At 42.3% G+C, this 16,248-nt stretch overlaps 1 protein-coding gene and 1 pseudogene across 9 annotated transcripts in view; one reads left to right on the top strand and one right to left on the bottom strand.

Annotated features, from left to right (window-relative positions):
* On the bottom strand, positions 7,955 to 8,344 carry Gm4730 (predicted gene 4730; annotated as a pseudogene).
* The window catches only part of Kdm6a (lysine (K)-specific demethylase 6A), a 119,075-nt gene continuing 116,566 nt past the window's right edge, over positions 13,740 to 16,248 (top strand). For 7 of the 9 annotated variants that reach the window (XM_006527594.4, XM_006527595.4, XM_006527596.4 and 4 more), the window contains exon 1: positions 13,740 to 16,050. In XM_006527594.4, coding sequence (XP_006527657.1) covers positions 15,884 to 16,050 — 167 coding nt within the window. In that variant the 5' untranslated portion in view covers positions 13,740 to 15,883. The remainder of the gene's footprint in view (positions 16,051 to 16,248) is intronic. The other 2 variants (NM_009483.2, NM_001310444.1) reach the window with 1 other exon arrangement.

Raw genomic sequence — 16,248 nt, forward strand, 5'->3', positions numbered from 1 at the left:
TAGGAGTACAGGGAGGTAATGGAAGGTGGGGGAGGGGAGAGGTGGAATGTGGAGGTAGGAGTGTGTAGAGGTGGAAGGTGGAGGAAGGTGGGGCAGGTCTAAAGTGGGGGGTTGGGGAGAAGGGAAGTAGTTAAGATGGTAGTGAACTAGCTGTAAGGTAGTAATGTGGGAGAGTGGAGCCAGCATCAGGCTCTGCTCAGCTTAAACAGACCTGCCAATAGCATCATGTGCTTACAGAAGAAGAGATTTTTGAGCCCTGCTTGGACTGACTACCCTGAGAGTAAATCTTTTTTACACTCCAACTAGAAATTAGAGCCTTTGATATTATAACACCTCAAGTGAGTAATAAGCTACTGGATAAATGCTTCCACGGCCTTTATACCAGGCTCTGAGAGGCCTCAGCAAATCTCACACCATCCCTGTCTGGCCTTTTAACTCCAATTACCCAACTCTTATTTTCTAGATTAGATTCATTTCATGATGTCAAAGGCTCTGACTTTTAGTTGGACACAGGAACTCAGGGATTCCTCTCATGGACACTGACTTGTGTCTTAGGGTTTCTATTGATGCAATGAAATACTATGACCAAAAAAACAAGTTGGGGAAGAAATTGCTTATTGGGTTTGCAATTTCACATTGCAATCCATCACTGAAGGAAGCCAGGACAGGAAATCAAACAGGGCATAAACCTAAAAGCAGGAGCTGATGCAGGGGTCAAGAAATAGTGCTGCTTGCTGACTTGTTCCCTGTGTCTTGCTTAGCCTGCTTTCTTACAGAACCTAGGACCACCAGTCCAAGGATGGCACTACCCACATCAATCCCTAATTAAGAAAATGCTCTACATACTGACTAATCATAATAACCCACCATAAGAGCAGGCAAAGTGAGTCACTAGGCCAAAGATAGTCACCCTATGCAACCAACCAATGCCTGAAAAGGTTACTTGCTACACCAATGAGAATAAACCAGCTAGCCCTGTTGCCTAAATCTGCCCCTTACAAGGTATAAAAGTGTGTTTTTTCTTTGTTCTGGGTCTCTCCTCTGGCCTGCGCGCTGAGAGGAGGGTCCCCAAAGCATTGGATCAATAAAAAATATCTTGCGGTTTGCAGCAATGGTGATCTCTGTGGTCTTTGTGAGTGAGGGTCTTTTGACAGACTCCAACAATCCCTACTACCACAAATGGTGGGAGGATGCATCAGATGAAAGCCACTGCTTTAGACAGTGTTTCTTTTTTAGGGGGGGGGGGGTGTTTTTTTTTTTTTATTTTTCAAGACAGGGTTTCTCTGTGTAGCTCTGGCTGTCCTGGAACTCACTTTGTAGACCAGGCTGGCCTCGAACTCAGAAATCTGCCTGCCTTTGCCTCCCAAGTGTGCCACCACACCCTGCTGACAGTGTTTCTTTTTATGAATAGAAAACAAAAAACAAAAATAGGTTCACAGAAATCATGGCTGAATGTGGCAGAATCCCAATCACATAACTTTTCTGGCAGGAATCAAGTCAGGAAACTTCCTTACACGTATTGTTGAAAAGAAAATTATTTGAGTGTAAGTGTGTATGCCCATTTTTGGAATCTTAACTATTCCATGAAATGAACTCGTTATGCCCAGGGCTTGGGATCCCCAGGAGAATTTCAACAATTGCCAACCTTATGTAATATAAAAAAAGTGACTTTATTCAGTTCCTAATTGCAAACCTTCCCCCACTGTGCAGGTTAGGAATTCGATGCTCAAATCTAGGAGCTGGGAGTTTTTATAAACACATATGTGCATAAGGAGAAATCCTTGGGCTTTGGGGTTATGAGTCAGGGAGGTGACATACTGTTTGTTCAGACAGCAGAGAGGAATTGTGCAGCTGGGAGGGGTCTCCTATGACCTGGGTGCTATCAGGAACTAGTGTGTTTTTTACAAACTGGTCACAGCTGTCTGGGAACACATAATTGCTGTTCTCTCACAGCCAAAAAGTGGGGCACTTATCTTTTCAAGAATGTTTGGTTTGTTTTTTTCTCAAAGACAGGAGCTGTCTAGTTATCTATCAGGGAGGATCCCAGCCTTAATCTTAATATGGCTATATGGAGGCTGGGATGTGTATTCCCAAAGCTGGCATCTGCAACTCCCCCCACCTCTGGGGAGGGGGGTCGTTAGGGAGTGCCACCATGAAAAGGGGGATTGCAATGTTCTGGTGCCAGTTTGGGCTCTCTCTGTTTGCTCCCTCCAAAAGGCCGGTGGCTTTTCTGCGGGGGGGGGGGGGGGAGTGGTGGTGGGGGGTGGGGGGGAATGGAGCTCTGCACAATTGGCGGGAAAGTGCAGAGGCAGGCTTCCTACATCTCTTCAAACTCTTCAAGGATATACTGTGCTAGGAGTTGTAACACATGCATTGATCTAGATACAACCAGAACTGTAACCAAGCTACCAAGCAGTTTCAAGCCTCAAAAACCATTTTCATCATTCTTCTCTGCAGCCAGCAGAAGCTAGCCTCTGGCAAATGCTGATCTGTTTCCTTCCCTGTAGATATTCTTTGAACTAAATGTCACATAAATGGAACCATGTGGATGCGGTCTCTGAAGAGTGACTTTCATTCAGTACAATGTCTGTAAGAGTCACTCATATTGTTCTCCATGGTGTGGATATATCAGGGTTGGTTCTTTATCAGGATATAAGGATATTAGGAGTCTATATCAGAATATTCTATATAAGGATATGAGGCTTTATATTATATTCCTAGGAAATACTATAACAAAATATCAAAGAAAAGTGTGCAAAAAGTGTGCCTTAAAACAACAGTAATTTATTTTCTTACAGTCCTAAGGTCAAAAGTCCTAAATAAGGATGTTGGCAGGGTCACACTTCCTCTGAAACCTGTATGGGTGAGTCTTTAATTGTCTGTTCCTTGCTATTGGTGATACCAGCACACATTCCTTTGTTTAATTCATTACTCCAATTTCTGCTTTGTCACATGGCTATCTTTCTTATGTCCACATCCATCTTCCTTCTGTGTATATCTGTGTTCATATTTCTCTCTCTCTCTTTTTTTATTCAGCGAGAATATTTAATGTGAAAAATTGAGGCTTTTGCTATAGATGTGTATGCTGTTAATGTGTTTTGACTATAGATGGCTTAATGCCCTAGACCATGCCAGAAATTCACCTAAAATTACTTGTGTAAAATTCCCAAATGTTTGAGTTCCCAAATCCAGTGGCCCAGGAATTTCAGATAAGTGACTGAAGACCTTACAGCAACCTCTGTTTGGTGCCCTAGTGATTTTCTTCCTACCCTGCCTCCTATTGAGCTAGAAAGCTGTATTTTCTTTTGCAACGTGCAAAGGGCATTGATTAAGGCTCTGACCTAAGGTAAGTCTGCAGGCAGCTTTAGGCCTTGCATGTTCTGGGAGTGTATCCCTTTATGGACTGGCCCATTGCTACAAGTGCCACTTCATCCTTACTATTCCAGAGTTAGGGGGACAGAATTTGGAGTAGAAGATTCTCCCAGAGGAGGGCATAGGCCTTCCGATAGGAGAACTGGACCCTTCCATGTGTAGGGAAAAACAGGTTGACTCTTCCTAGTATGTAGGCTTCTCTCCAGATTTTGCCCTGAGAATTGAGCATTAAGGTTCAAGGAATTGGCACTTCCTGTTGCAGAGGATCTTAGCTTTGGGAAAGGCCTATTGATTACATTTTTGTGAGTCTTTGGCCTTCTCATTCCAGGTTGCAGTGTGTGCTATAAATCTTCCTCAAATCAGCTTCAGGATCTGTGCTGACTAGCCAAGCTTTCTTTTCCTGCCCTTGGTGTTTCTAAGAAGAATCTGTATGACTTTGAAGTTGAATACCTGGTAAAGAAAGCCAAGCAGAGGTAGGTACTGCAGTGTTGAGAACAAGAGTTCAATGCCAAATGTAGTCGCCTGGGGCAGAACACCATGGAGAATGAGGTAGACCTGGATGGCCCTCCAAGATCCTTTTTCTATACCAATGAGTTTTGAGTTGGTGAGGGCATCACCCTCAAACAGATAGTGAAAGACCAGGAAAAATTCAGACCCCCCTAGCAAACAGAGTAAAGTCAAGAATGTAGGTTAGCCAGTTCAGTGACCCTGTTCCAGGAACTGGCTGACCACAAAAGTTAGATTAAAAATTTGAGAACAATCTTTAGAAGCAGGGAGTTTTCCCTTGTGATTTTTAGTTCCCCCTTGTGATTTTTCACTGGTATTTTTGGCATTTTCCAATAATGCCCTCCCTACCCCCTTGGGTTGTGGTGTCTTTCTTTAAATGCCCCCTCTTCCAGCTACTCAGGGTCGAACTCCTCTACCTCTGCATGGGATACAAGTCGGCCCCAGAGTGCTGGTTCCTATCAATAAACCTCGTGTAATTGCAGCAAGGACAGTCTCTTGTGAGTTCTTGGGGGAGGGGGGGTTGAGTCATCCTGAGACTTGAGTGAGGGTCTCCCCTCTTTGGGGGTCTTTCAGTAGCTGTTGGCTGTGAGTGCCAGGACGGTCTGTTGGCATCAACTGGAGGCTGTTGCCCTGGAGCATCCCTGTACAAATTTGCCTACAATGACCAATGTGGAGAACCTTTGGGAGGCCACTAGGCAAGAATCTGACATTAGGCCAAGACAAAGAAGTAAGTTCAGGCAGGAATCTGACATTAGGGCATGACAAGGAAGTAAATTCAGGCAGAAATCTCACTTTAGGCTAGAATAAGGAAATAAGTTCAGGCAGGAATATTAATCTTAGGGTGGAACAAAAGAAGTAGGCTTCAGGTAAGAATAAGATTTTGGCCTTGGACAAGGAAGTGGAGTTCAGATATTTTGGTCATTCTGACAAGCCTTCAAAAATAGGCCATGGGAGTCATCACAGGACTTTGCTTATTGCCTTGCTTGTTCCTCATTGTACTGCCCGCCCTTAATATTTGCATGTAATTAAAATGATATAAAAACAAATTGGGAAAAAATAAACCTGCCTCAGTCTCAGAATTGGCTGGGGTCATGCTACAATGTTGTCTAATTGCCTTTTTTTTCTTTTTAATCCTTACTCCTGTGCTGGAGAACCTGTTGACTGATTGAGCTGGCTTGGTCAGACCAAGGCCAGGTGTGACTGAAAGCTGAGCAGCCCATCTACAACTCCTGCTGTTGCTGTGGCTATTACTGCCCAAACTGTGTAGTCCAGAAAAGCATCTGCTACGACTTCTGCATCACCTCCACCGACAATGGCCAAAGCTGGGGTGTCCACATGCTTCTCATTTCTCTCTGTATTTGATGGGTACTTCAAGGTTGTAAACTAACTCTCTCTCTCTCTCTCCACACACACACACAGTTACACACACACACACACACACACACACACACACACACATCTCTATATGTTTATATGCTTTGGTTTGGGTTCCTTGTGCTATATAGTCTATTCTCCAGTGGTCCATGCAATAGACTCTAGTTTGGTCTATATCCAGCGAGGGCTATTAAGGGCCATTTGTGGCCTTTTAAAAGGTAGGACCCTTTTGGAAATCCATAGGTTACTTAGATTATTCCCTTGAATGGTACGTTGACCTGGTTCTCTTCTGTTTCCTTGCTTGTGATGTAAGTAGTTTATTTCCCCTGCCATTACCCACATCTGCTATGGTATACCACCCTCACCTGAGTCCCAAACAAATACAATCCCCTGATTCTGTAGTTAAGTCTCCTAAACTGTGTGCTAAATAAACCACATTTTTTCCTCCATTGTATCTTATATCAGGTGTTTTGTTTTAGTGATGCTGCTAATGCTTACTAAAGCATTCTGATGAATGCTGGCCAGTACAATATCTAGTACTTTTTCTTCACATGCTTAAAAAATTATCTTTATTTAGTAGGAATGGGAGTGAAAGGTGTGCCAGTGTGCAAATAAGGAGGATAGGAGATAACTTTTGGGTATTATCTCCTTCTACGATGTGGGACCTGGAAATCAAACACAGGCAAATACCTTTCTCAGCTGAGCCACTAATCTGTGGTCTTCATATAGTTTGGTGATATGATAGTTTGGCACTAACTTCAAGACAATAAGTGTTTTATTTTTATCCATTATTAACAGAAAATGGACTTCCTGTGTGGTTAATTGTCTTTGCTTGATCAAAATGACTAACTTATTGCCTTCCTTTTTTGGTTCTGTATTTGTCTAATATCTTTGATTTTTAGTTTCTAATGTATTATGCAATTTTATCGCTATTCTTCATATGTTATATTAAATTTATTTTTGCTGTTTTCTTTATTTTCAGTTTGTTGGTGGTGAGTTCCCCCTTCCCCTTTCCCTTCCCACTTCCCCCTCCCCTCCCCTCCTTCTTCTTCTTCTTCTTCTTCTTCTTCTTCTTCTTCTTCTTCTTCTTCTTCTTCTTCTTCTTCTTCTTCTTCTTCTCCTTCTTCTTCTTCTTCTTCTAGAAAGCATTCCATTCTTTTAGTTGAAAGCAGCTACCCAGAGAAAGGAGGTACTTTTATTTGTGCTTCATATAGTTTTCTGTTCTCTGATTTCATAGTACTTTAGTAAGTACTCAGTTTTGGGGGTTTGTTTGTTTGTTTGTCTGTTTTTTGGTCTCTGTGTGTGTCTGTGTATGCATGTGCATGTGTTTTGTTTTTTTAGTTTTCTTTTCATTTTCTGGTATTCAACTAGCTTTCTGCTTTGGGTATACTACTCAGAGTTAGAAGGTGTCTTCTCTTCTCAATTAACCATCTATGGAAATACTCTCACAGACCTGACCAGGCATTGTTTCCTAGTTGATTCTCCAGCTAATCAAGTTGACAGTGAAGATTAAGAATCACAGCTTGACAGTGCTTCACTCCATGACACCTTATTTATGTGTATGTCAGTGATTGTGAATGTTCATGTGTGTGTGGAGGGGGGGGGAGGGGGCTGTGCAAATGCATTTCCAGGCACATGTATATGATGACCAGAGGATAACTTTATGTGTCACCCTTAGGTATTCCACCTTCCTTCGTCGAGAAAGGGTCTCATTGGCCTGGACCTCACCAATTAGGTTAGACTGGCAGACCAGCAAGCTCTAGGAATCCTCTTGTCGTCACTTTCTCAATGCTGGAACTAGAAGCACACATCACTACATCCAGCATTTTTTAAAATGAGTTCTATGGTCATTTTCATTCTTGAGTTTTGTTTTTTTTTTTAAATCACTTGGCTGTTGACATTAGATTATAAACTAATTTTCCAAGGAGTTGTCTTCTGAACTGGTGAGATGGCTTAGCAGGTAAAGGTGTTTTCTGTGTAAGCTAAATGACTTGAGTTCAAGTCCAGAATTTACATAAATAGGAAAGGAAAGAACAAACTCCACATAGTTATCTTCTAGCCTATAGACAGACAGACAGACACACAAATACACACACACACATGCACATGCACACGCACAGGCACATATATGCACACACCCTAGCATGTGCACTCTTGTGCACACGCACACACTGACAAATTTTGAAAAGAAAATATTTACAAGATGGTGTTATCTTTCACTCTCCTTCAAGTAGCAGGGTATATTTCTGGCATCTTTATATGTGAAATGAAGCTCACATGTATATTTTATTTGGGTGCCATAAAAATTTCCTAAATCAGGGAGATGATTTTTTTTTTAGGCTCCTTTTATTAGTTCTAACAAAGTATGTTTCTTTGGGTAGAGCAGACTGGTGTTTCAGCTCAAACCAAGTATATTTTCTCTTTGGATTCCTTTTTTCTTATCATTTTCCTTCATCCATTTCAGGAAGATGCTTTGACTCTTAGATTGTTTAATAGGCTCAATCCACATATTAGTTCTCTCAAAAGGAATATTGCCGTTAAGTTAACTTGTTTGTTTATTGATGCCTATGGCATGCTAAATGACTTTGCAAACTCTTTCAGTATTTGCCATGGTAATGCTTCTGCGCCATCCTTTTTAAAATAGTTCTCTCTCTCTCTCTCTCTCTCTCTCTCTCTCTCTCTCTCTCTCTCTCTCTCTCGTGTGTTATAGTGCTCTTTATTAATTTAAACAAGGATATGGGCTGGCATTCCCAGAGACATCAGTACCCAGTTGGTTCAGACAGTTCCTCTATTTGTTGACTAGGTCCTGATTTCTAGTGATATTAACATGGTGTCTACAATCAGCTGATTGTGTCCCAAGAGACTCCAGACACATCACAGACATGGAGTATATAGGACTTGGCGGCCTCACTGGACATCATCATCATCAAAGAGATCTTCAAAATCATTTTTAAAACTCTGCATGAACTGCCTTTTCATTGGCTGCCAAATCCATCAAGAGTCCGGAGCTACCTCCAGCCTCATCCAGGTCTACATAGGGCCCTGCGCCCTCGGAGAACATCTCATTCACAGCGAGTTCCATCTCAACAAGCATGCTCATTCCCTTGATGTCTACAATATCACTGTTCTTGTAGATTCTCATATATGTGGCCAAAGGAACAAGTCCATATTTCCTAAAAGGTCTAGAGAACACTTAGTGACAGCCTCTATTCTTTGTGTCTATCATTTGAGTTACTGGAAGATGACTGCTGTGGCTGAAAGTGTTTCTTAGCTTCTCTAAAACTATTTTCACCTAGAGCTGTTTCATGTAGATTAATCAGAAAAGCAAATATTTTAAGTCCTTCAAACACAGTATTGACTCTTTAACATTTAATTGGTACTGGTAATATTATAAATTGCTGAAGTACCAAGAGAAATTACTTAATTACCTTGTCTTCCCCCCCCCCCTTAATTAAAATACTTAGTTTATCTCACTTGTATATTTTTGTCTCTCCACTATTTCTGTATCAGACCACCACTATTACTATGTCCTATCATAACATTCCATACAACCAACCTGAGGTGAAGCTGTGGAACCTCACGGGCAGTTCTTAGGCAAGTTTCTCTCAGTTACCACAAGTTGAGCTCAATAATGCTATGTAAGGCAAACGGATACATGCATGTCTTTAGCGAAGAATAGCAAAATGGAGCAAACCAAACCAAGGCTCAGTGCTCTTCTCCCAGTGTCTGTGGGGCCGTATTTATATTCCTTCATCATGGATCCTTTCACGTGTCTGCTATAGCAAAGCATCCTTTCACCTGTGTTTGCTTCAGGAAAATAGTCTTTCACATGTTTGCTTTAGCAAGACATCCTTTCACCTTTGTGCTCCAGCAAAACATCATTTGACCTAACTGACTTTCCAAAGAAACTAGAAGTTTCCACTTCACCTAAGTTTCTTTTTTCTGGACACATTCTTTTGGCTGTTATAACCAAACACAATTTAACTATATACTTTCCCTTATTTGGTTAAGAAATAAGCCACTCCGAATTCATTTGTTGAGGTAATTTCATGAAGAAATCTTCTGTGATGAAATATTATACAAAAATTTTAATTCTTCACATTGTTTTTTTTTTTGTTCACATTGTGATAAATGCTTAGTCTGTCAATGTTGACTTATTTTATATTCTTTGTACTTTACTCATTGTTTTTAATCTACTGTCTTTCAGGGCCGGTTGATCAGTCCCTCCAAAAGCCAATATCTTGGCCTAATATTAGGGATTAAACTGAGGACCTTAATCATGGTCTGTGCTCTATCACTGAGCTGTGAACTATATCTAGAAAATCTCCAGTTTAAAGTAACAGCACTAGAACCACCAATAACTCAATGGTGATAGTTATTATTTCTTAGCATAAGTTATTTTAATAGTTTCATATAACTTTTCATGTGATACTTTAGCCTGTCACTGTAGAGTCACAGTATTGCTTCATCTTCCAACTTCATTTATATTCTTCCTTGTCTTGGCCATAGCTATTTTCAACTTCTTTTTAAAAACATTTTAAAAATTATTACTATTTTAGTATATATGGGTTTTTTTCCTGTGCATAACATGTGTGCAGGCACAGAGGCCAGAAAAATGCATTGAATTTTCCAGAACTAAAGTTACAGATGGTTGTGAGCCACAATATGGATGCCAGAAATTGAACTCAGGTCCTGCGGAAGAACAGCAAATGCTCTTAACTACTGAGCCCCAGGCCTGATTCTCAACTTTTTGAAGTAATCATAATTTCCATAATTTTAGGTGTTCGTACTGTTTCTGGTCCGCATGAAACTCTTTCCCTTACAGCCCAGCTCCTACCATTTTAATTTCCATTCACTATGTGACTTCCTTTATCTAGGTTAACAAAGATGTTTCTTCTAAAAAAAAAAAAAATCCTTACTAGCCTTTGTTGGATTGTCAATTTGTGTGGGATTATTTTTCTGTTTTAGGCCAAATGTATGCTCCTTTATTTTGTATAAATGTAAATTATGGGACACCTAGCCTATCCCCCCAATTCAGTATGTTCCCTGCTTTAGCTGGGGGAACAACAATTCTTTTTCTTTCCCTGAAGCTTCTTTCTCTGCTGATACTTCCTAGTTTTTCATTATTTCAAGTGGGTTTATAATAGGTTATTTAAAGCATCTTATGACGACTGCTTCAAAATCTTTGGCAGATAATTCAAATATCTAAACTGTCTTACTGTTTGCATTTATTGATCACATTTTCTCACTTTCTCACTTAAGATTAACCTGAGTTTGAAAAATTGAAACCTGAACCTTTTGTGACTAAGGATCTTGTATAAATCTTTCCTTTTATAGTGAACCTCTGCTTGCACTAGTGTTGGGTAGAGGCCCTGTCTCCTTCATGCCCTATGTTGGTTGAAGTTGGTTCCCCAGTTTTTAATGACAATGATTGGAGAGGCAGTGTCTTCTGGTCATTGCTTCATGAGGATGGGAATAGGTATTGGGGCTGGAGAGATGGCTCAGCAGTTAAGAGCACACTGGCTGTTTGCTCTTCCACAGGTCCTGTGTTCAATTCCCAGCAACCACATGGTGGCTCATAATCATCTGTAATGGGATCTGATGCTCTCTTCTGGTGTGTCTGAAGACAGCTACAGTGCACTCATATAAATGAAATAAATAAATCTTAAAAAAAAAAAGAAAGAAATTATTGGTCGCCCATATTGCTTCCACTGACAAACTGGGGGTTGTAGAAGTAGTGAAAATCCTGACTTGCCACTAGATCTTCTCTGACATTAATTCAGGGGAAAGCAAATGACCCTTCATAAAAGCTGAGTTGGGTGGGTGTATATTAAGCCTAATAAGGTAAAGCAGAAGTTACCAATCCATTCTTACAACTGAAGATTTATAGTGGTTCCTTATGTCAGTATAACCTTAGCCCATTTTTCATTCTGCCATCAGTTGGATAATCTATTCTAGAAAATATTGTTTTATATATATATATATATATATATATATATATATGCATATATATATATTCAGCTAATCATTTTTAGAAAATACTGTTTTGTATATATTTATTCACCTATTGTGTGTGTGTGTTTGTGTGTATGTGTGTGTGTGTATAGTTCAGAGGACAACTTCTAGGAGTTGGTTCTCTCCTTCTGCCTGTGAGTTTCAGAGATCACTCAGGTAATATCAAGCTCCTTTACTCACTGAGCAATGTTGTCACCATTGGGTAATCTTTAGGATTATTATGAGAATAACTGGTGAAATTTCTTGAACTTACTTTTGATCTTGACTTAAATGACTATTTTTTTGTTGTAGTTTTTTGGGGGATAGGATCTTATGTACCCCAGGCTGATCTTTAACTACTGACCATACCACCATTTCTGGCTCCCAAATGCTGGGATGATAAGCAAAGATAGCCTTATTTAGACTAGATGAAACATGCCTGTTAATGTGAGTTTCTATTATTTGTATAGGTTCTATAGTACTAACATTAAAAATTAACTATATTTTTCTTCCTTTCTTTCTTTCTTTCTTTCTTTCTTTCTTTCTTTCTTTTTTTCTTGAGACAGGGACTATATTTTTCTAAATGCTTAAATGCTTTAGGTTAAGTATTTGGTTGTTTAAAATAGGTTAAATTTATTCTCTTGTAACTGGTTTTATATTGATGGAACTTACACCATGTGTAATACTGCTTCAAATATACATGAAGTAGTCCATAAACTTTTATATCGTTTTAAAATATTGATTTACCCATGCAAGTTTTATAGGTTGGCAAATTCAGATTAAATTTTCTCCAGGTTTTTTTTTTTTTTTTTTTTTTTTTTGGTTTTTCAAGACTGGGTTTCTCTGTATAGCCCTGGCTGTCCTGGAACTCACTTTGTAGACCAGGCTGGCCTCGAACTCAGAAATCTGCCTGCCTCTGCCTCCGGAGTGCTGGGATTAAAGGCACGTGCCACCACACCCGGTGGCTCTCCAGTTTCTATTGTGTTGTTATAACCATAAAAAAAAAATCTAGATTTGGTGTAATTTTTTTCATTTTCGAATAAATGAGAGGTATACCAATGCTGTAGATATATACCTAAACATAAAATGAATTAGGATTGCTTGTGGTTGGGCTTATGGGGAGGGTGAAAACTAGGAGGAAGTGATTCTTAGTGTAATGTAGTAACAAACAATTTAGACCACATAGGTGAAAGCAAGAAAAGATCTCAAATATCAAAATTATAAAATTTATTTTTTTGTTTGATGCTGGAGATTGAAAGGCCCTGAGTATGCTAAACACACCCTGAGTCTTAATAAGACTTTGAATTCTGTATTACACATTTAGTACTTTGTTTATCTTATAATATCTAATCTCTCTGTGTTTGTTTTCAAGACAGGGTTTCTTTGTGTAGCCTAAGCTGGCTTCAGACTCAGAGATCCATCTGCCTCTGCCTCTTGATTGCTGGGATTAAAGGTGTGAGCACCCATGCTGACCATAGCATCTAATCTATAAAATGTCATTAAGTGGTTTCTTTTATACTTTGTGTGTGTGTGTGTGTGCACATGCGCTTGTGTTTGTGTCATGGTAAGCCTGTGAAGGTCAGAAGACAACTTGCAGGAATCAGTTTTGGAATCTGGCAAATATTTTGAGGGACTAAGGTTGGTTGCCCCACCATAAAGTGGTAGAGATTAGATTTGTATGATGTAACACAAACCAGGCTCCTATTTTTATATCACTTTGCCTTCTACATTTTAATGCCCTTCTTTGTAGCCTAGCATGACCTTCAACCTAGCACTCTACCAACTGAGCTAAATCAGCCCAGGTTTTTTTTCATAGTTATTATTATTATTATTATTATTATTATTATTGACATACGGTTTCCCTGTGTAGCCCTGGCTGTCCTAGAACTCACTCTGTAGTCCAAGCTGGCCTTGAACTCATAGATCCACCTGCCTCTGCCTCCCAAGTGCTGGCATTAAAGGCATGTGCCACCACTGCCCTGCCATAGTAATAATTATTATAAAACAAAATTTTTCCATTTTTGTATGTCATAAATTTAAAATTGCATTAATTTTGACAGTGACTGAGAAAGGCTCCATGCTTATTTCACATACATTTGACAGCTAAACTATGTAAATGCCAAAAAAATTACATAGACATGTAAGACTTATTTTATATGGACACTGCATGTTTGATGGAGGATAAATCCTTGTAGTTGGCCTGGTTTGGCCAGGCATGATTGTACGTGTCTATTATCCCAGAACTGAGGAGTCTGAGGCAGGAGAACACAGAGGCCAGCCTGGGCTACAGAGCAATACCCTGTTTCATAAAACCTGTGCCCCAATAAACTAGAATTACTCCACATCAAAAACAACAGCTTTGGTTTAGAGGTCACAGAGCTTGCACAAGGATCAGAACCCAGCTGTGCTAGCTAGACTCCAACCCCTCCCTATCACTTTATTTCTAAAACTCTAACCTTATTATTAAAGGGCAGGAAGGCACTCAGACATGGGTTGCTTATATCATTCTTGGAAAGGGACTAAATCAGGAACCAGTAACTTTGGGGACGTGGCCAAATACTGACAGGTTTGATTTCTGTTTGTGCAAGTGTCCATGTGGTAGTGGGGCCAAAAATCTCCCAGGTTTTGAAGGTCACCATTTGTGACATTTAACAATTCGTATGTTAATTTAGCTATAGAAAATATTCAGTCTCTGGTACTCACTCAGTCAAGTAAAATAGAACACCATAGAACATGTTTTGTAAAAGTGTAATTAAACACGAAATATAATCCATACAAAACTAGTTTATTCATCTAGTTACTAGTCTCCAGGCAACAATTTAAAGCTCTGTCTGTCTGCAAAATTAGTTGGGACTTTTATAGTCTCTCATTGAAGAACACAGCTAGGATTTACTGACTCAGCACTTATATATTCTGAAATCTAAATTTAAATATACCCTATTGATTACAGGTGTAAACTTATATAAAACATATAAAGCTTGGTTTATAAACGGATCTTTTCTTCATATAGTCCATTTACTAATATTTTCTATCCCAAAGACTGGAGGTGTGATGAGATACATCACATTATATCTGCCTTTTCAAAATAGTCGATGGAAAGTTTGGTCTATCTCCTGATTATACTATGGGTCAAACACCAGACTTATTTGTACCTGAGGGACAGAACAAGCAAATGTTACTGCTAAGGGTTTCCTATGTAGTGGAAGCAGAAAAAGGCTGGCAGGAAGCTGTGTTGAGGATTCTATTTCTCTAAGGCCAGTTCACATACAGCTCCTACTCTTCCATGGAGTACCCACTGAGATGACAGCAACAGAACCCAACATTCTGAAATCCCCCTCGACAAATTTCACTGTTTCTGTTTTTTTCTTTATAGTATAACGAATTACTGCTAGGGCGTAGGGTATATGCAAGCAGCAGGAATATCTGGCCCGAAAGTGCTGCCAACAGACAGACCTTTGGCGGTGGGGTGCGGGAGCCAGCGCGCCAGACCCCCTGCAGGCGACTGACTCTTCATTCCTCCCTGCCTGGGGTGAGTGGGCGGGGGTCGGGAGACGTTTTCCCCTTCCCCTTTTGAAAGGGTATGGGGCTTCGCGTGGCCTTGTCTAGGGCGGCGCCCAGGCTGCAGGGTATGAAGCCGGCTGCTGCTCCTCTGGCGCACTCCTCGTGGAGGCTATTATTTCTAGCAGTGCGCCTTCTTCCGAGGGCAGAGGTCTGGGGCCGAGTGTTCCCTCCCCGCGACTCAGCTGGTGTCCAGCCCTGTCGGGATCGATATTCCCGGAGTGCGCGAGCGCTAGCAGGACCACCGAAATCACAGTCTTGGCCCACCCTAGGGCTTCCGGGCAGCCAGAGGCTGTCCTAGGCTTTCTCGTTGGCGCTCGCTACAGGCGGTGCCGGACCTCGCCCAGACTGAGCACTCCCCTCCCCCCCCCGATCCCACCACGGCTCCCGAAGGGACACAGCCTGGACCCCTCCATTCTCTGCCTGTGTATTTAAGTAGCACAACCTAACCGGCTGCTCCCACTGGGTGACAACCCTACTCCGGACAGACGTGCCTATCAGCCAACCACCGACCAGAACTGGCGAGCATCCCGCTCTCGGATCTGTGGCGGCCTCGGTGGGCGGGGCTAAAGCAGCTAGCAAGTTAAGTGGAGCCACGACTGACGCGAGTCAACAAAGGTCACGTGAGGCGAGGGGCTGCTCTGGTTGGCTGCGCCGAGCGGGCTGTGAGGGGGGGGTCACGGCAGCGGCGTGGGGTTCGCTGTGTGACACAATTACAACAACTTTGTGCTGGTGCCGGGGAAGTTTGTGTCTCCTACGAATCCCCCCCAGAGCTCCCGCTCCTCGCGCGCTCCGGCCATTCCCGCCGACCCTGCCTGTGGCTGCCCCCTTCCCATCCCCGCGATGTGACCCTACAGCCGAGCCGTCGCCGCTCCGGACCCAGTGGTTCCACAGCCTCTGCTGCCTCTGCCTTCACCTCTACCGCGTTAGGATTTTTCGCTGCCGCCTCTCGCGGCAGAGGAGGAGGCAGAAATAAAGTTGGTGTGCCGGTCTTGTGCGGAGATTGGAGGCGTCCTTGCGGGCTCCGGCCCGGAGAGGGGGGGTGTCGGCGTTGGAGTTGTGAATTCGCTGCGTTTCCATGAAATCCTGCGGAGTGTCGCTCGCTACCGCCGCCGCCGCCGCCGCCGCCGCCGCTTTCGGTGATGAGGAAAAGAAAATGGCGGCGGGAAAAGCGAGCGGCGAGAGCGAGGAGGCGTCCCCCAGCCTGACAGCGGAGGAGAGGGAGGCGCTCGGCGGACTGGACAGGTACGGGGAGCGGGCACTCGCCCGGGCGGCTCGGGACAGGCTGGCGCCACTCTCCGAGGAGGCCGGAGCGCGGCTAGCCTGTGGCGGCCGTGGGGCGGGCACCTCGGCTTGGCGCTCTCGGCTCCGCTGACGCCCGGGCCTCGGGCTTTGGCACGGACGGGTCGGCGCCGATGCCGGGGCACTAACGAGCGGCGTGTG

The sequence above is a fragment of the Mus musculus genome, chromosome X (genome assembly GCF_000001635.26).
Source record: "Mus musculus strain C57BL/6J chromosome X, GRCm38.p6 C57BL/6J".
In the NCBI taxonomy this organism is placed as follows: domain Eukaryota; kingdom Metazoa; phylum Chordata; class Mammalia; order Rodentia; family Muridae; genus Mus; species Mus musculus.